General features: G+C 35.2%; 1 protein-coding gene across 2 annotated transcripts in view; it reads left to right on the top strand.

Moving 5' to 3' along the window:
• The window catches only part of HGF (hepatocyte growth factor), a 79947-nt gene that overhangs the window by 34516 nt on the left and 23183 nt on the right, over window positions 1-22248 (top strand). For both annotated transcript variants that reach the window (XM_065884363.1, XM_065884364.1), the window contains exons 7-9: window positions 19-137; window positions 14838-15012; window positions 18504-18631. In XM_065884363.1, coding sequence (XP_065740435.1) covers window positions 19-137; window positions 14838-15012; window positions 18504-18631 — 422 coding nt within the window. The remainder of the gene's footprint in view (window positions 1-18; window positions 138-14837; window positions 15013-18503; window positions 18632-22248) is intronic.

Genomic DNA, 22248 nt, shown 5'->3' with positions numbered 1-22248 from the left:
TCTTGGTGTGGTTTGCAGATATCCCGACAAGGGCTTTGATGATAATTATTGCCGCAATCCTGATGGCAAGCCGAGGCCATGGTGCTATACTCTTGACCCTGACACCCCCTGGGAGTACTGTGCAATTAAAGTGTGCGGTAAGTTAGGGTCAAATTTATTGCTTCCTTTTCCTCTCACAGACTGGATCTAAGCAGGCGATTATTAGTGAGACAGGTTAACAACTATTTTACTTGATACTTTTACGTGTATAGGTTTTAACATTTTTAGAATGTGTTACATAATCCTACCCAATCTTTTGCATTTTCAGAGAGCCATTATTTTGAAAGAGATACACACACAAGTGCACACGTACACACAAAACATTTATACTTATGGTAAAGACAAACATTCTCATGTTACCAAGAAAAAGGGAAAAAAAAATCTACAGAGGGAGGAAAACGATCAGGGATTATGTGCAGTATCGTAGTGTCATTAGGGCCATAAGAGCTAGGACCTCGGATTCTTACCTTCCAATCCTGTATCCTTTTCCTACCTATCCTCCCAGACATAACATGAGCTGTCAACTGACTATGCACATCTTCTGGTGAATGACAGAGGCTGCAATGTAGAAAACTAAGTCTAACAGGAGCTTCTCACAGACATCTTTAATCTCTAGTAGCTGGTCCTCACCTCTCTGGCTGCCCTTATACACAGCCTGCATTCTCTTTAAACCTGTTTTTTTTTTTGCGGTACGCGGGCCTCTCACTGCTGTGGCCTCTCCCGTTGCGGAGCACAGGCTCCGGATGCACAGGCTCAGCAGCCATGGCTCACGGGCCCAGCCGCTCCACAGCATGTGGGATCTCCCCGGACCGGGGCACGAACCTGTGTCCCCTGCATCGGCAGGCGGACTCTCAACCACTGCACCACCAGGGAAGCCCTCAACCTGTTTTTTAGCAGTCCTACTATCCTTCTACATACTGGCCTTTACCCAACTTTCCTGAGTTTATGATAAAAGCTTCTTTTCTTACTTGCTTTGTGATATCCCTTTAAATCTTGGTCCTCTCCTCCACAGTTAACTCACACACTTTTATTCTTCTCTGAAATAATCCTGGATAATAATTAGACATAAACATGCTTTTATTTCTATGTGTACAGTCTTATTTTTTGAACTGGATCCTAAAATGCTTTCAAATCAGAATTGCATAAATTTAGTAAGGTGGAATCATGTTATAAATTGGCTGGCTAATATAAAGATATATATATCTAGAGAGAAAAATGTAAAGACATACAATCAGGTACCAGCACCCAGAATGATAAATATACAATTATGAGGCTATGGATAGGGATTTGCATATTTCCCTAGATGGCATGATGAGGCTCTTTCTTTGAACAGACTTATTCAGTATTATCTACACTATGATACTGCCAAGGTAAATATCTCTCCACTTAGACCTGCTAATAAAAGGAAATGTTTTGGACGACTCAAATAAAACCCACAGAAAGGAGATGTGTCTGGCATATGTGAAATAACTGCAGAATCTGGAAGGCTCTCAATGTGAACACAGTGTTCCAAGGAAATTGAACCATCTGTTTGGTCCTTTAAAATAAGGGATGACTCTTGTGACAGTGTTTCTCCGTATAGATTGGTTAGTTCAATTCAATGAGTTTTTAAATCTTGTTAATCTGTCCATAATTCTAGACCAGCTAGGTACAATAAACCAATAGTTTCCCCTCCATTTTTCTTTTTGTGTGTGTTTTAGGCACTCAAAAATCGTCTCTGGAATAAGACCAGTATAAACAGACACACACGCACACACACACACACTCACATGCCTATTCACTGGCACGTTCACCTTTCAACTGGCATGCATAAGACTGGCTATTTTTAAAAGACATTGGGAGAGGAAAAAAATAGAATGAATATGACACTTCTAACTATTAGATAAATTTCTTTTTCTTTTCTGTCCACATTTAGCTATTTATACAACTAATGTGCAACAATTCTGACGGCTTCTTTAAACAGAGGGTGATGTTTATAGGATGCTAATTCTGAGAAAATGGTGGCAGAATTTGTGACCCAAACCTATATACAGTATATAGTATATACAACCTATATAGTACATACAACCTATATAGTATTAATATATACAACCTATATACAGTATATAGTATATATAACATGATGATTAGGGGGTGCTGAACCTCCTGGGTTCCTCTGTATCCGTGAGTTCATCCAACCTTGGGATCATGTAGTACTATAGCATTTACTATAGAGAAAAACAGCGTATAAGTGGACCCATGCAGTTCAAACCCATGCTGTTAAAGGGTCAATTGTAGTTAAGATAAAAATATTTTCAGCTTTGGGAATATTTTAAAAATGTTTTATTACAGGACAGATTTTAGTTTCTACTTTATATAGAGAGACTATATTTTTATTAAAATTAATGAAATAAAGTGACATTCAGGAATTTTGGAAAGCATCAGAGAGAATGTCTTCCAGATATTTTGGCTTATACATATAGTAAAGGCTACAATGCAAAACTAAGGAATTTGGTGATGGTTTCAATTGTGTATTAATTTTCGATTGCTGCATAACAAATTATCAAAAACTTGGTAGCTTAAAATAACACATATTTCTTATCTCATGGTTTCTGTGGGTCAGGAGTCAAGGCATGAGTCAGGTGTGTCCTCTGCTTAGGATCTTACAAGGCCACAGTCCTGGTGCCCACCAGACCTACTGTCTCATCTAAGACTTGGTGTCCCATTCCAATATTCTAATTCAGTTTCTCGTGGTTGTAGTGCTGAGATCCTCAACTCCTGGATACTGCCTGATGTTTCCTACCACATGACCCTCTCCACAATATGGCAGTTTAATTCTTCAAGGCCAACAGGATAGCTTTCTGTTACTTTCAACCTCTGACCTCTGCACTCTCTTCCATTTATTTATTAAGAATATTTTTCAAAGGTATTACAATTTTATAAGGCAACTTTACCCAAGATTCTGCACTGGGGATGAATGTCAAAAGGACTTGTTCAGAAATCATATCCTTTAGAACTTCCATATAATTTCTTTCCCCTTAACACAGAGTTGTGAAAGGTAAAAATAACAGTGTTTTGTTTTCCTGGGAAAATGGTATATCTTTATTAGGGAAAATGACTGAAAAATAACTGGTCAGTTTTTGCCTCCACACTGTGATTCAATGCAGAAGGCTCTGCACCTGCTTTTAAAGAGCTCACCTGATTAGGTCAGGCCCACCCAAGGAAGTCTTCCTTTAATTAATTTCAAGTCAACTGACTGGGAACTTTAACTACATCTACAAAGTCTCTTCACTTTTGTTGTACAACATAAGCTAATTACAGGAGTGGCTCTCCCATTATATTCACAAGTTCTACCCGCACTCAAGGGGAGGGGATTACAGAGTGTACATCAGTGGATAGGAACCTTAGGGGTGTATTAGAATTCTGTATACCACACACATGTTTACATGCACTAGTTGTAAGAGAATATTCATTGTCACTTTTTATTTGTATCATTTGATTCTTCGGTGAGCTTTCTGGTTTTCTCTCAGTCCCAATTGCTTGAATTCATTCTGAGTTTTCAATATGTTTGAAGAAAAGAATAGAGTTTATGATTGTGTCACTTGTCTCCTCTAAAGCTGAAGGGGAATTTTATAACTCTTTTTTAAAATTATATAATAACTGCATAAGAAGGTTATAATTGCTACCATTTATTTAACATCTACAGAAGGGTGCTTTCCATCTACTGTCAATAATCCTTATTTCAATTCTACAAAATGTGATTAGGTAGGCCAGTGAGAAAGGTGTGCAAAGACATGATGGGTGAAGCAGAACGGCAATATTCAAGACATGGTAATTAGGTTGATATGGGTAGGGATGGGGTAAAGACAGAGAAATGGAAGAAGATAAGAAAAATAAGATTGATGTGAGGCAAATGAAGTAGGATCCAAGAGTAGCCCATCCAGTTGCCATGAGAAACACTGAAAAATTAAGCAGGGAGAGTGGTCTTATCTGATTTGTCATCTAGAACAGTAGCTTCCAAATCGGTATCTATGAAACCCCAGGGAACACAAAGACTGTCCTAGGGGTTTATGGGCATGGACAGGTTAAAGGGCTCAAATTCCAGCTCCTAGTTTTCTATATGAATTCTTTCCCAAAGTCTTCTCCTTGAGATGCATGTGTTCCCAAGGAGTCAGTCAAGTTCAACTTCCTCCCTGCCCATTGACAATTGCCCTTTGCTACTTTATTGAAAAAAGGCAAACTGCTAATCCTTCCTGAATATTAATGTGGTGCACTGTCCTGGGGACACTAAACAAAGAGACCTTTGAAAATACTATATATTAATGCTGTTTATCATTTACGTTCTGCTAATAATTGTATAACTCTATCCATAACATGTATACATATATATGTATATTTGTGTGTTTGTGGCTGTGTGTGTGTTTAGTATAGTGTGCATTTATCTCTTAGAATTTTGTGGTCACAAGAAATTTTTTAAAAATTTAAGTATATAAAAATCTTTCAGGAAAGTATGATAGGTGAGGAATAAAAGATTCTCCAACATAAAATAAAATACATTACACTAAAATAACATTCTCTGGGTAAAGTGGAATGGAAAAATGATTCAAGGAGAAAAAGAACTTGATAATGTACATTTTATCCAGAAAAAGGTATAGGTATCAAATCACTGTGGTATTTAGAGTCCATTAAATCCATTTAGAAGAGTGATATAAAAATTTTCAATTTAAAACTATCGATAGTTAAAACATGCTAGAAACCACATCTTTTGCAGCTACTTAAACTTAGCACAAAAAATGTAGATGTCAACTTTGAAAGCAAGAGAGGGAATATAAATATTTTTTCAAAATTATTTTAGTAACAGGAGCAAAAACAAAAACAAATTAAAGAAACCAACAACATTTGAAGACTACTGGTCCAGAAGAATTACTATGTATTCTGGGTAATTAGCATGGAGGCCGGTGCATCTGATAAGAGTTGATTTTAACAGGCAAGTAAGAAAGAGAATGTGAACTAAGGCAGTACGCAGTGACAAAACAATGTGGAGGAGGATGTGAGCAATATTAAAGAGTTAGAATGTCCCGTATATAATGATGAATTGGATAATGTGGGAAATGAGAGGGAAAAGGTAAAGTCTAATATTCTTCCTAAGTTATTGGGTAGATGATACATATTTAAGAGAGGTATAAATTTGAGGAGAAAGATAGTACGTTTGGTTCTGCTTATATTGAGATGCAGGTGCTTCATGTCTGTGCTCAAAGTACATCTAAGTTCAGTCTTCCCTGAAGGTCATGCAGAGTCATAAGTGAATGTGATAGCAGAAGCCCTGGACATAGCAGCAATCCCAGGAAGCATAGAGAGAGCATAATGAGTTTTTGCCCCTTTTCTATAGAATTCATTAAATAAATATTTGTTGAATAGCTCTTATACGTCACATGCTTTCCTAGTTGCTGGGAACTTTCCTAGAAGTGAACAAAACAGACCAAGATCTATGATAAAATTCAAATTTCAGAATTTTAGCGTGAACTAGTAAAGTAAAAGCTGACATTGCCTTGACACTGGGCTGTTTACACCAGATCCAAGGTTTTGAATACTGCTCTCAATTCCTTTTATTTGTTAAAAAGCTGAATGAACTACAAATTTATTCTTGTCACTTTGCTTCCAACTTTCAATCTTACAATTAGTATAACACTGAAAGTGAAGGATGAACATTGCTCATCCCCTGACAAATGTGTAGCAGGGTATTCTGGGACAGGCCTTCTCAGTCCTCCTTCACACCATGTTCTTCAGAAGGTGATGTCCACCTAAATGGCAGCAGCCCACACATATTCTGGCTGTGTAACTTTTAACAGACTTCCAAGAATATGAAATTTTAAGACACTGCAAACATATAGCAAGATTGGAAGTCCCATGCAGTGCTTAAATGAAGTACTGATATTTTTATGGTCTTCCCCTATAATAATAACTTCATATTCTGAATAAGAGTTTGTTCTATACATTAGTTCACTGCTTTTCAGAGAGAAATAATATTTGTTGGGACTAATCGTGTTTTTCTGAAGTGAACTTTAGTAGCTCTTTGGCAACTGAAAAGCTAACTTGTGGTTAATGTCCCTTATCTTGTAGTTGATGTCCCTTAGATATCCCATTGAGTATTTAAATCAGTTGGTCTGAAGATATATTTACACATTATTGAGAACCCCAAATTGTCTGCGTGGGTTATATGAATCAATATCTACTGTATTGGAAATTAAAACATAAATTAAAAAACATTTAATTCATTAAAAATAATAAGCTCATTGGATGTTAATATAACATTTTAAAAGAAAAATAACTATTTTTTTCAGAAAAATAGGGAGGACAATGACGTTGCTTTAGATTTTTTGTAAATTTTTTTAATGTTACCTTAATTAGAAGACGATAGCTGAGTGTCTCATATTTGCTTCTGCATTCAGTCTTTTGGGATATCATACATCAAGTGCAACTGCAAATTCCACTGTAAAAAGGACAAGTGACATCTTAGCATTGTTATGAAAACAGTTTTGACCTCCTAGACCCCTGAAAAGATCTCTGGAACCCCAGGTATCCCTCTGAGAACAACTTTCTTGCTACATGTCATATGTGTAAGGCTGATGTCCCATTAAAGTACACCTGCTAGGATATACCTGTTGGCTGTTCAAATTGTTCCCCACCTTTTACCACCAGCAACTTGCCTGGTTGGAGACTTTTATCGTTTATTATCTTTTTCTCTGATTTTCTTCATTTATCCTATAGGATGGTCTAATCTGCTTTTTTTAAGCTCTCTTTTGCATGACTGGTACCACCATTTACACAGTTTAAAATCCAAAAGCCTAGAACAATCCTAAACATGCTCTTTCCTTCACTCCTCACATTTGATCCATCATTAAGTCCTGTCAATTTTATTTTCTATGTATCTATCAAATCTCCATTTCACTTCATCACTGTTTCCTTTATCCAAGACAGCATTATTTTCATCTTGAATATTTGGGTGGCCTTCTGAGTGGAGCTATATCCACGTTCACCAGCTTTCCCCTCCAATCCCTTCTCCACACTGCAAACAGGATGACATTTAAAAAAAAATCTGAATATATCATTCCCTATGCCTGGCATACCACACACATACACAACAGTTTAAAACTCTTTAATCATTTTCTTTGATCTTAGGACACAGACAAAACAAAACCATCCTTTACTCCTCCACCCCTATCTTTAGCCTCATATACATTTCTCTCCATGCTCTCTGTTCCAGCCAGAATAGTTTTCTCCCTATACCTCATATTTTCCATATTCTCATTATAGTTCCTTCACCCCTGCCATCTCCTCTCCCCTGAAAAATTTTCTCTTCCTTCCTCACCTAGTTGACAGCTACCCATTGTTCAAATTTCAAGTCAGTTATCATTTCTTCATCTGACTTCCCCTGACTCGGTCAAATTCCTTATTGTATATTTATAGCAACAAAACCTCTCCTTCCATGTACTTCTCAGAATTTGGTTTTTACATTTATTTCTGAAGTTATTTGGTTAATAACTGTTTCTATCAAAATTTGTAAGCTCCAAAAAAAGAGTAAGGACCAGGTCGTTTTTGTATTCCACAGAGTTACCACATTGCCTTGCACGTGACAGGAGTTCAATAAGTCTTTGTTGAATGAACCACGGTTACCTTCCTGCTCAGTGGTAGTTTTCATTTTCTTTTAGTGTCTCCTGGAATTTCTTCTATGCTTCTTGATTTTCATATGAAAACTTGGCTTTTCCCAAACATTGCCAACCAGGAAGATTTGCTTCATACCTTCTTCCCATCACCTCAACTCATTGTCAGTTTTCATGCTTCCATGAGCTAGTTTTGTTCCTTCATTGCTTGATGTCTTGATGGCTTTTCATTCAACAAAATAAACAAATCTTGTCATATTTTACCTGATTTTTCACTTCCTCTTTCTTTTCCTTCTTATTTTTTAAACTTCTAGATATGTAAGTGTCCACAGCCATTTTATATTTTTAAGAGCTTTACTGAGGTATAATTGATATGTTAAAACATCACATATTTAATGTACACAGTTTGATACGTTTGAACATATGCATACACCCATGAATCCATCTCCAATCAAAGATTATAACCAGGGGCTTCCCTGGTGGCGCAGTGGTTGGGAATCCACCTGCCGATGCAGGGGACACGGGTTCGTGTCCTGGTCCGGGAAGATCCCACATGCCGCGGAGCGGCTGGGCCCGTGAGCCGTGGCCGCTGGGCCTGCGCGTCCAGAGCCTGTGCTCCGCAACGGGAGAGGCCACAACAGTGAGAGGCCCGGGTACCGCAAAAAAAAAAAAAAAGATTATAACCATATTCATCACCTGCAAACATTTCCTCCTGCCCCCTCTTGCCTTTGTGTGTGTGTGTGGTAAGAATACAACTCTCCTAACAACTGTTTAGTATACAGCACAGTATTGCTAACTATAGGTACTATGTACAACATAGTATAGTAGATCTACTATACACAGTAGATCTCTAAAACTTATTCATCTTGCATAACTGAAACTTTATTACCTGTTGAACAACTCTCCATTGCAGAAGTGTGGCCGAGGCAGTTCTTTGATAGTTAAGATTTCTATCAAAATTATCATTGCGGACTGAATTGTGCTCCCCAGCACCCACAATTCATATATTGAATTCTAAGCCCTGAATGCATTTGGAGATAGGGCTTTTAGTAGATAATAAAGGATAATGAAGTATAATGGCGGGATCCTAATCCACTGGGATTTGTGGTCTTATAAGTAGAGGATGAGAGTGATCTCTCTCTCCATACCATATGAGGACATAGCAAAAATGTATGTCTATACCTACATCTACAAGCCAGGAAGAGCACTCTCACCAGGAACCATTGGCTGCCACCTTAATCTTGGACTTTACAGCTCCCAGAATTACGAGAAAATATATTACTGTTGTTTACGTCACCCAGTCTTACTTTGTTACAGTAGCTTAAGAAGATACGTTGCCATTGGTACTACATAAAAAGAATCCTTCCTCCTAGTAACTAGTGTACGCTGGCATCATTTTAAAGGAATATGTAACGTTTTAAACTTCAGTGTCTTTGTGTGTTGGGAAAATAATTTTAGCAAATTATTTTCTTTCTTAAAGAAAGCTGATTATTTCTCTAAATTTTATTAATTCATCCAAGGCCAGAACAGAGATTCATAGAAATATAATCCTCTTATTGTATTCTGTGTCAGGAAAAAACAATGCTATCAATATCCTTTCTCAAGGGAAAGATCTTGTATTGGAGGTCTTTTCCAAGTCATCTTCTAAGGAGTAAGAGTATAGGATTGAAGACCTTTCATGAAAGTCTTGTCTTTTGAGTATTTTATACCAGAAACGTCTTGGATAAAGTCCAGAGAAAAGTTTCAGACAGGAATCCCAGGTCCACATGGAAAGAAAACGTGCAAGCAATTTGAGGTTTGTGCTTTGGAGGTCTTTATACTATTTTCCCACGTCAATTTTAAAACAAGAAGCTCTTTAAATTTACATTGAGCCTGATCCTGCCCTCTGTGGCCCAAAGAGCACAAGTCTGTTGATGAGAGAGTAGCTTTACACACTGTTCTAAATATCCAGGGACCATCATAAAGTAAATCCTATATTTCAGTTGCTCTTCAGTAGCTGGGAATAAGAAGTGGGTTGGGTTGAATTATTCCAAGAATAATCAGGTATTTGTCCAATGGCCTAAGAAGAAACTTGTTCTTAACTACAGGCAAAAGAATAGCAATAGCTTGTCACCACTAAGAAATCCAGGTTTTTTGGAGGGTTAAGGGGACAGTAAACATAAGGATTTACTTATTGTCCATGTAAAGCTTATGGATCCCTAGGTGTGGTTTTCTGTAACATACATTTGCACTCACATTCTCCAGTTGCCATTCACGGACCTCTGTCAGGGCCTTATGGCCTCTCCGCAAGGATTTGGCTAGTCTTTCACAGAGAAAAAGGTTCGATTTATTCTATGTTGTCTTGTTGTGTTGATCTCTTTCTGTTGGGGGGCAAGAGGGTCTTCCCAACAATTACATAACAGTTAGTGTTCATTCTCTCAACAAATGTATTCAAACCTTAAAGTTCTCTACCAAATAGTAGAGCAATCAGATCATAGCAGGTCCACACCAGCAAAGTGAAATTAGTGCTCCAAGAGGCAACCATTATATTTGATCATGTTCTAACAGGACAGTGAAAAATTTCAAGAGCAAATGTTGTTTTCTTTAAAGCATTTCCAAATAGAAAACTTCGTGTCAGTCATGAAAGAAAAACATTCCTTCACTCACAGGCCACTGAGGATCATATAAATATCTTTGCATCTGCTTCCAAAGGGTGACCACCACTGACACCCCTGGCAAAATGTTTTGTGAGGAACTCTCAGAAGAGTTCCTGGTATTTTCAGTGTGAGCTTGGTAGACATACTTGCAAAAACATTTGTGGATGCGGGGATGCAGTATTTTAAAAACATGTTGCTTTGGCTAAACTTGATAATCTTCAGCTGATATTGGGGATGTTTCTGTGTTTCTTTAACTCTTCACTAGGCCACTGGAGACTCTTCAGAGCCTTCCCTTTTTCAGGTCTCATGTTTAAGTATTAAGTCCAAAGGAATAGCTTTCCCAACATTTAATAGCCCTTTCCCAATCAATTGGCATGAAATATTTGTTTTGTTTTTGCACCAAATTTTGATGTTTATATAGTGGGACAGCTGAAGGAGTCTATTTTATTGCGGTTCAGGAATAATTCCTTTTGTTCGAATCATAAGTATTCAAGCAGGCAACAAAGATCAGACATTTATATCACAGTTAAATGGTCTATGGACAAATCATTCATCATGGTCCCCATCAGATAATATTTATTAAACAGCTGCATGAAGTCGCAAAATAACTCTTACTAATTCATGAAAACTGTAGTTACCTTGTTGTACTAATATATCATTTTTTGCCTATATTATTTATTCTATACATTACCACCAGAATTATGTAGCTTTTGTTTATGGGGTTACTTTTAGCAGCTGAATGTGAAATGGGATAAATACAGATGCACTAACTTCAGAGGGTACTTTTTAAAAGAAAAATACTATGTGAAGACTGCTAGTTTGTAGTTAAAATCAAAATAAATATTTCCACTGAATTAAAACACAACAATAAGTAACACTGTCAAGTTGTTTTAGTTACATATTTCAAAGTTACAGATGCTTATTAAAATGAGACAAAAATAATAATATTATTTAGATTCTTTACATCTTGATAGGGCCTGACTTAGTCAGCTCAGGCTACTATAACAGAATACCATAGACAGGGTGGATTCTAAACAACAGAAATGTATTTCACATAGATCTGGAGGCTGAGAAGTCCAAGATCAAGGTGACAGCAGGTTTGGTATCTGGAGAGAGCCTGATTCCTGGTTCACAGATGGTTCACACTTTGCCCTGTGTCCTCATATGGTAGAAGGAGCAAGGAAGCTCTGCAGGGTCTCTTTTATAAGGGTACTAATCCCATTTATGAAGGCTTTGCCCTTACAACCTAAACATTTACCAAAGGGTCCAACTCCTAATACCATAACATGGGGATTAGGATTTCAGCATATGAATTCGAGGAAGACACAAACATTCAGTTTATAGCAAGGCCTAATGAAAATTTGTATTTATTCTGTACAATATTGTATTTTATTAATGTGCAGTAATTCTTTGTATTCTGTAATTTTTGTAATTTCAAAAGGTTCTAGTGTCCACCTCCAAATTAGAATCTGTTAAATAATCCAAATTATTTAATCCAAATCCAAAATTTTGGTTTTCAATCTAACCATTTTAACTTACACTGTCTTTTAGTGAATATTTAGTGACCCCCTTAAAATAAGTTTATATCATAAGTTTTCAAATATAATAATGAAAGTTTAGAAAAAAATCTTTGACATAATTGTTCAAATGAGGATTTTATGATAGCTACTTTTAAAGTGAAAGATTCTTTAATTAAATCTTGCTGGGAACCTCTGCAGTTGAGGTGCAAAGTTAGTACAACAATTCAGATCTCTGAACTTGACACTGAAATTTTAGTGTATCAGTCAGCAGTGAAATATTTTCCTCAGTATTCTTATATAGGTACTCTTTTCTCTGACCTAGGGTTTTTGTAATATAGATATTTCTTTTCACAGGGACTCCTAAAATTTGAAAACTTTACCCTCAAATTAGAAAAATTTTAATCTTCTACTAGCTTTTCAATTGTATCATTCCTCTTTTTTCATTGTTTAGGTTGATGTCTGGAAAATCATACTAGAGTCCAAGGAGCTCAGTGTGTTAATCTCTGATGGGCTTAGCCTTGAACTAGATACTTAGTGAGATGTGATAGGCCCATATCTAGCCAAAGGTGGCCCTGGTTGACTCATCAAGACTGGATCCTTTGGTTACAAGTTCACAGTGCTAAAATAGTACTGAGAAGAATGGATCAGTAATACATGAATAAAACAAAACACACACAAATAACTAAGAAAGTAAGAGAGCTGTAGTACCCAAGTCAGGCAATGAAATCTGTGATTAGTGGAAGTGCTTTTGCTCTGGCTGCCCTAACTCTGACCTTCCTCCCATTGTCAGTATTCTGAGTCCTAACTGAGGTCACAAATTTGCTGCCCAGGAGCTTGTACCCAAGAAGTGGGGGAATCAAAACTTTTCTTCTTAAAATGTTAAGCTAATGAATTGATAGATTCCTGGGGACATTCGTTTTGTCTTCTTTCACGTCATAGTTTTATAATTAGAATGATATATGTCAGTACAAGCTTGAACTTTTACCTGTTTTAGAGTTGTCACCCTTTAAAGACTTCCCACACATACTCATTTTCCTCAAATCATGTAACAATCAACTCAAATCATCAGAAAAATAGCTTAGTAGCATTTGTTTTAATGAAATATAGTTCTAACCCTCAGAACCTATGAAATCCATCTTATTTTCTATTTCATCAAAGAACTTCAGGTAATATTAAAATCATAATGAACTTGGTTAAACAGCACCAACTTCTTCTACAGAAGTCATTTCTCTCAGTCCAAAATTTTTGTTCTTCCTAAATCAATATATATTACCAATATCAAAACATATAAATTCTCTAAGCCATCAACTCTCAATGACCATTCTATAGGTCAGTCTCTGGACATTTTCTCATGTCCATTTGAATTTCCTTTTAATTTAGGATATTTCTGAGCTGCATTTCTATTCCCTAAAGTAGATACATAAGAAATAAAAACACATTTTAAGATGAGCTGAAGAAGAGATTTGTTTTTAAAAAGAAGAGTTATTAAAAGGGCAATTTTTGGAAATCTGTACATAAAACATTCTAGTGATTGGGATGGTCATTAATTAATCCTCCTTTTTTTTCCACAAAACTTTACAGAATAACTCCAAACTTAGGCTCTACTTAGTTTGCATGGAACTCAGTGAAATAAAGCATTCAGCCACATAAGGTAGTAATTATTTGTAAGAAAGAAAGAAATTTAAAATAAAGTTAAAGAGCCACTTTAAAAGAATTTACGCCATTAAATATGGAACACTATTATAGACATCCCTAGCCTCTGAAGGCATGTCTAATTCTAACCTCTCCTTTGGAGAAATGATGCACCGAATTCCAGTATGGGTGAATCAAAGATATTTATTTATTCACTTCTTTAACTATCCTAGAGGCTGTCAACTTGAGTTTTATGCAGAGGCACCTTGAATAACCATTTAGGTTATAAAGGTAATTGGGGAGTTTACATGGAAACAAACATTTTCATGAATGTTTTGAGAAGGTATATGAATTTTAGTTGCTCCAGAATGTTTTGAGTTATATTTTATGCAAGTGAGTAAACCTTAAGACAAAAGACAAGAGTTCAAGTTGTGGTAAATTTAATTTTGTACTTCAAAATTTTTCTTACTGAGATTTTCAGGATCTTCATGAAGTATGGTAAAGCACTACAGCTGGACTAGGAAAAAGGCAACAAATAAATCTGCCTAGAAGCAAGTAATATTTCTTAAATGCCAACAAGTTGATTAAGAAGAAAAATGTAACATATCAGCTTAGAATATATTTATTATTTTAGAGGAAGACCACGGTTAATACCATTACCAACTTTTTAACTATTTAAATAAACTAATTTTAGGAGTAATTGTATAGTCATTTCAGAAATACTGTATATTTGGCATGTATAAGTTATAGTGACATATGGAAGTAAAATGCCTTTAAAGAATTTTTCAAGAATAAACTAGTGTTTGAATGAAAAGAATTGGAATGGAGATAGTAATAGTGACAAACTGATTTTTTAAAAATAACTCTGTTCTCTAGACTAGCATTAATTTTCTTTTTCATACTTTTTTTAATGGCCAAACTTACGGCACAGTGCTAAAATTTCCCCACTTGGTCACTATATTATTTGTAGATGTTTTCCAATTTCAAAAGTAAGAAAAGTGATTTTTAAAAAACATATATGCAATACTTAAGCATTAATAAATAGAGAGATTTTACACCTATTGTTAATAATGAGTAGATAGATCCAGGGAATTTAAATATTATTAAATGATGCTTTTTAAAACAGGTCTAGATAAAGTCAAGCCAGAATGTTCTTTTTATAAGCAGAGAAATTCCATGGTTGAGTCCACCATGTTAATTCCTCCTTTCATTTGAGTGAGACAGTAGTGATAAATTGAATTTTTTATTCCATTCAATTATTATAAAAATTATGTGACAGAAAACCCTGCTAATAAAATGCAAGTGAACTCTAAGAGGTAGATGACAGATTGAAATATTTTATTTAAATTTATATTTCTTTTTACCAATAGCTCACAGTACTATGAATGACACGGATGTCCCTATGGAAACAACTGAATGCATTCAAGGTCAAGGAGAAGGTTACCGGGGCATCATCAATACCATTTGGAATGGAATTCCCTGTCAGCGTTGGGATTCCCAGTATCCTCACCAGCATGACATAACTCCTGAAAATTTCAAGTGCAAGTGAGTAAATTAGAGAAATATAAATTTCAGTAGGCCCTGTGGGAAATGAGGCAGAGTGGTTGCTTTTTACTAATTTCTGTGTGAGTGATCCTTAAACTTTAGTGTGCCTAGGGAAAATTCAGCAATGAAAAGGCAGATACATCCCCCCAGAGACTTTGATTGCTCAGGTCTGAAATTTGGACTTGAAATAATACATTTTAACAAGCACTCTTGGTGATTCTGAATCAGATGGTTGATGTACCATCCATGCTTTGGGAAACACATCCCTAGGTTTCTGATCACAGCTTTGCTCTTGCAGGTCTATTTAATAAACCTATTAGTGGTAATGATAACCAGGCAAGTTTCAAACTAGTGCTTTCTTAAATTTTCATATTAACTTTAGGGGAGATTACAAGGCACACCTTGATTTCAACCAACATTGTAAACTGATGAGTTTTCAGCCTTGAAAAAAATTATTTTTAAAATTTTGAATGAGTGATTTTTATTGTTTCTAAATTTTCTTTAAAAAGTGGGGAAATACAACAGCTGTTTAGATGAACCAAGCCGAAGAAACTGCCCTTGAATATCAGTTACAGAGCTGTTATGTTCTTCTCCATGGCTGCTTTTCTTCACCACTTGACTTTTGTTAGACAGACAGCCACAATGCCATGTGTTTTTAAATTGCCCACCTTGTTATTAGGAACATAAAATGATTGCTTTTAAAATTTATAACACACGTGTCATTCATAGTGGCTTTGCTGAAATAGCACCTATAAATAACATATATTGCCTTTATGTAACTGGCTTTTAATAAGAGAGCTTAACATTTCAAGATGGAGAACTATGAACATTAGTTGGCCCATCCACTGGAGAGGGGATATAGTCTACGGTTTTTTATTTTATTTTTAGATTTTAAAAGCCAATTCAGAGTTCTTTGCTTAGACAGTAAATATTCATCTGTTATGTTTTTAAAATTATTTTATAATAACAAATTTATAGTTGCCACTCTGGGGTTTATTTCCTTCATTTTCTTCACAGCAATTCACTCTCTATTTCTGACCCATGTGTTTCATACCTCAGAAATAAACATAAAAGTAGAGAGAGAAAAGAAAATGAGAAACGAATAGCTAAGGGAGACGAAGGAGACAGTGTCAGTGCCATGCACACTTTTTGTCAACTTCTAATGACTGGTAATACTCAAGTTAGAGATTGTGTATGTGTAAGTACCCAAATGAACCTCATCTGTAAGAAAAAAGATAATAATTATAGAAATTGAATCCACACATTTCACAATTAAAAATGATCAAAAGTTTAGCTTACATGTTATTGGAATTTAAGCCATTCTTTCTTAATTGGTTATTTAGTCAAGGTAACCAAACATAAATGTCAAACAACCAAAAAGTGAGCTGTGTTATAAAACTGATAAAATCTGACTCAACATTTTACTCAGAGTATTGATGCCTTTACTGTTTGTGGGCTAGCAGACAATGGAATACTGGTCGGGTATCTCTGGTTGTACTAAACACGATATGCCCCAAAACTGAGGCTCTTTACAAATGACGATCTTTAAAACACTATTTGTAGGGCAGGAATAGAGACGTAGACATAGAGAACGGACATGTGGACACAGGGTGGGAAGGGGAGGGTGGGACAAATTGGGAGATTAGGTTTGACATAAATACACTATCATGTATCAAATAGCTAGCTAGTGGGAATCTGCTGTATAGCACAGGGAGCTCAGCTCGGTGCTCTGTGATGAACTAGATGTGGGGTGGGGGGAGGGAGGGAGGGAGGTCCAAGGGGGAGGGGATACAGGTATACATATAGATGAGTCACTTCATTATACAGCAGAAACTAACAAAACATTGTAAAGCAATTTTACTCCAATCAAAACAAAACAAAACAAAACAAAAACACTATAACTGAACAATACTGCCTGTGGTGAATGTACATGAATCATATAATCATTAATTCGCTTTAATAATTATAAACACTTCTCTCTTCAAGTGAAGGGAAAGAACTTAGAAAAAATATCTGAGCAAACCTTGACTCTCATTCTTGCTTAATCTAGATTAATGAGGTGCTTCTAGATATAGATTATAAAAGCAGGCCTAAACTAAGATTTTTGATAGCGTCAGATCTCTGTTTAATTATCTTGCCTTAAATTAACAACTTGAAATAATTTAACTAAGCAATTATTCATCTAAAATTGCAAATTTGCATACACTTTATGTAAAATTCAATGCACGTATTTTGTACTGACAGTTTTTTTAAACATGAGTATAAATTGGTCAGAAGAAAGAAAAGATTTTCTTCATCTTTCCAGTTAATAATTTTATAAGAAGGGTAAAGGCTTGAATATAGGTTATAAATAAGAATATTTGCTATACAATGGCCTTAGCTATTGGCATTCACTGTTCTTACAACCTTAAATAACAGTTGTGTCAGGACCTATTTTGGCTAGATAAACTATTACCTGTTGATTTTATAACCAAACTCAAGCTTCTTCTTTAAAAACTTTTCAGTTTCTAATGGTCAATTTGGATAGTAATAAAAGTGTAGTATTTTTAATTGGGCCTAAATGAAATAAATAATGTACCTTCCAATAGACTGAATATTAAATTTGTTAAATTATTAGCAGGGATTTACGAAAAGAAAGTACATGCTTTCTTCAAATTAGAGAGCATTATCAGGAAAGCAAATCATAAATTCCACATTTTATTTAACATGAACCTTGCATTAAGGTAAAATCCTTTTATATACAGATGATATTAGTTTAGACTTTTTCCTTATTGTGAACTCTAAATGTCTAACTATATCATTGGTAAAATAAAGGAAGTACATGTATTACACTGACAACTTTTTCTATAGTTATCTATATTATAATTAGGATTTAATTTTACAGAAATATAAAATTGCATGTTGTAATCTCTAAATCAAGAAAGAACTACATTGGAATTAAAAGAAATCTATGTAGTGAATTAAATAAGTCAAAGAAATACAGAATTTAAAGAAGAAATATCTGTCATGTGTTTTGTGGCAAATGTTTGAATAGGTGGAACTTCATTTTTAAACAAGAGAAATTAAAGACTACTAATTATAATAGCCTTTCTTCTGTAAAGAGAATGTGTTTCTACATTATATACAGTCCATGAAAAAGTAATAACAGACCAGTTTTTAAAAATTGTAACAGTTGAGAGTCCACGTCTTGAAAATGAGTGAGAAGAATGAAGTGGTACTATTTCTCTCTTTCAAGAAGCAGTAGTGTTTGTGTGAAACTCCAGGTCTGTGGAAGAAAAAGAATTCTGACATCTGACAGCATTTTATTTCAGTAATGTGGGCAGTGTCAGTTGTGTATACTGAATTCTAAACTGTTATAACTATCCTAAATCTAAAACGTAGGGCTCTATTTATAGAATGCATACATTCTAGGATTCTAGAAATGTAATAACACTGACTTCACCAATGTAAGAAACCCTGGCAATTTACATTAACATGTTTATTCTCAATAGGGACCTAAGAGAAAACTATTGCCGAAATCCAGATGGGGCTGAGTCACCGTGGTGTTTTACCACTGATCCAAACATCCGAGTTGGCTACTGCTCCCAAATTCCAAAATGTGATGTGTCAAGTGGACAAGGTAATAGCTGACATTTTGCAGTGTGGGCATGATTAAATTCAGTGGAAATGCCTAAATGGAGTACACATTACAGCAGAAGACTTATTTTTTGTTGCACTGTTAGCAAACAAAGTCACCAAGCCTGAAGTTGGATTTCTTTTATATATTAATTTGTTCAATATCCCTTTATTTATTTGAATGTATACTAGTGCCAGGGACAGTTTTAGGCACTGTGGATATACCAGTAAACAAAACAAAATTCTCTGACCCCACTGAACTAATGTCCAGCAAACAAAAACAAGCAAAATTAAAATGTAGGTGGGGGGCTTCCCTGATGGCGCAGTGGTTGACAGTCCGCTTGCCGATGCAGGGGACACAGGTTCGTGCCCTGGGCCGGGAAGATCCCACATGCCGCGGAGCAGCTAGGCCCGTGAGCCATGGCCGCTGAGCCTGTGCATCCGGAGCCTGTGCTCTGCGACGGGAGAGGCCACAACAGTGAGAGGCCCGTGTAATGCAAAAAAAAAAAAAAAAAAATGTTGGTGGGGATAGTAAGTTAGCTTGTGTAAGTGCTAGAGAGATAAATTTCCCAGAGTTAGAGGGAGGAGGATGTTGCTATTTTATCTTTTAATGGTCTGAGAAGGTCTTACATATTAAGGTAACATTTAGGGAGAACCTGAAGTAAGTCAGGGAGCAGCATGTGCCACGTGCACATACTTGTAAAGAGCATTCTAGGTAGAGGAGACTGCAAATGAAAATGGCACGAGATGGGAGAGTGCTTGAAAAGTTAAAAGAAAGAAACAGCGCATCATCGTGTCTGGTACAGAATGAGCAAGGTTAGAGAGCAACTGGGCTAAAATTCCATAGGCCTAGTAGAAACTGGAAGGATTTACACTTCTATTCTGAAAGGGGAGAGACTCTGTTGTAGGATTCTAAGATGGGAACTAAATGATCTGTCTGACTTAAATTTTAACTGGATGACTGGCCGCATTATGAAAAATAGCCAGAACTCCTGACAAAGGGCCAAAACAGGGGAATCAACTGAATGATTGCTTCAGTAATTTAGGCAAGAGACGAGAGTGATGTGGACTGGGGTGTTAGTAGTAGAGATGATATGTAACAGTGGGATTTGGGATAAATCACCATTGTGCTTGGAAACATAGACACCATTGAAAATAATTGTTTCAGGGAGCAGTGGTTGAGAAAAGTCACATTGAAATAGGTTTAAAAAATCATTTGTCAAAAATTAATAATAATGGGCTCTGGGCATTTATTGGTATATAATGAATTAGGAGTTATGATTTTTAAATAATCACATTCTTTCACATAAATTTAATTATGATGGTCATGGCCATGGTCAGTCCTAAATCATTCTAAAAAGTCCAAGCCAAATTTAAAACTCTATTTCATGGATTTATTGCCCTGTACATACTTCTTCCATCCCCTGACTTTCCTCAGTGCCATTTTTTGTGAACAACTCGGAAAACAGTTGTAGAGGGAAGAAGAGATGAGTCCCTTTTCAATCAATTTCACTCTTCTTGGGCAGACTTTAAAGGTCAGTTGGAAATAAAGTTGAAACCAATGATTAAGGAAGGTTTGGTACCAGCTGGATCTGCTTTGTCCCTGCCTTAGTCATTTAAACAATTACTGATAATTTCTGAGTGATAGAGACAAGTGAGAACAATTGTTTTATAAGCTTCTGATGTGTATTAAGATGCTTTTATGTACATAAATATCACTTATCAAAGATCAGGTAATAGAATATGAGGATTTGGGGTTTTGAAAGTTAAGCTGATGTTATTGCTTATATAATAGAGCTGCACATTAATAGATGAAGAAATTAGCTTTAGGGAATTTAAATAACTTGCCTGAACTCTCAAATTAGCACAACTGTGAGTCACTCAAATTCTCCTTAAAATGACCTTTCCATTACTCCATGCTTTTTCCTTTTCATTAATACTTTAACAATATATTATACCTGATTTATGCAACAATGTACTAGGCTCTGTGGGGCAATTTGAAAATGAATAAGTCCTACTTAAGAGACACTGTTAGCCAATTCAACATACAGCTGTGAAATTTTAACAGAGAGTTATGTCATTGTATAATACTGCCAAGCTAGTAGTATGGATTGTTACATATTTGATATGTATGCATGAAGGCACACACACACACACACACACACACACACACACACACACACACACAAAAGGATGTTGCTCTTATCCTTTTCTATATAGAAGGAAATGTAAATTCCACATATAAGTTGATGAGTTAAAAACTTTTGCTCAAATCTTGCAACATCTGATTTAACATATATATAAAAGCTCTTCCAGTTGGATATTAAATAACTCTGTTAAAAAAAAGAAAACTGAAATTGCAGAATTTCTTTAAAAATACTGATAAAACAGTGTATTATACTATATAAGGTACATTTAAGGCAGGAAACAAAACACAATTCACAGCTTTAAATATTTATATCAATAATATACATAATGAAGACAGGGAAATGAAATTTCCCACTCAAAGAGGTAGAGGAAAAAGTAAAACAAAAGCAACACATGAAAGAAAACAACTAAGATAAAAGCAGACATTAATAAGGTAAAGAAAAGAGAACAGTAGAACTAATGAATAAAGCCAAATGATGATTCTTTGAAAAAATTAACAAAATAGACAACCACCAGATAACTGACTCAAGAGAGGAAAAATATATGAAATAATAATTATGAAGGCAGAAATAACCAGCGAAACAGGAAAACATGAGATTATTTTATACAACCTCATGTAAAAACTGAAAATGAAAGTTAAATGGGTAACATACTAGGATAATTCAAGTTATTTGAATTGACCCTGATAGAGAAAGAAAACTTAGACTCATTCCTACAGAAGAGACATGGAAATTTACTAACAAAGTATTCCACCACAAACACATCATGCCTAGATGAATTCATAGACCAGGTGATCTCAATGCTACGTAAATTGCCCTGTAGCTTAACCAATGCAGTAAAATTTCCAAATTATTTTTATGATGGAATTATAATATTGAAACCTAAACATGATAAAGGTATCACAGAAGAAAACTATAGACTTATCTCATTTGTAAATATTAATAGAAAAATCTTAAATGAAATTTGAGTGAACAGTTCAATAAAGAAATTAAGTAAATAATACATAATGATTGAGTGGAGTTTAGGCTGAGAACAAAAATGGTTCAGTTTTAGAAACCCGTTAATATAATTCATCTTAGATGTAAGAAAAACAACCATATAACAAATCTTAATAGATTTTGAAATTACTGTGACAAAATTCATGCATTTTTCATAAAAGTACTCAAGAATCTGTGGAATACACACATACTTACACACACATCCATATATCCACTCATATATATATATGTGTATATAAATATATATATAGTATATACATATAGATATATAGATGTAGATGTAATCTCAGTCATAAAACCACCACTTACTTGATACGAAAACATTAGAGGTATTCTTACTAAGGTCAAAAAGAAAACAAGAATGTCTAGCATCTCCTTTACTATTTAATATTGTAAATATAATTTAACATTATATTTCTCTTTAACATTGCATTGTTGATATTATTTTTTACAATAAGATAAGAAGGCATATTTA

Source organism: Phocoena phocoena, chromosome 9 (genome assembly GCF_963924675.1).
Source record: "Phocoena phocoena chromosome 9, mPhoPho1.1, whole genome shotgun sequence".
Taxonomy (NCBI): Eukaryota; Metazoa; Chordata; class Mammalia; order Artiodactyla; family Phocoenidae; genus Phocoena; species Phocoena phocoena.
This window is presented reverse-complemented; position numbering and strand designations above follow the sequence as displayed.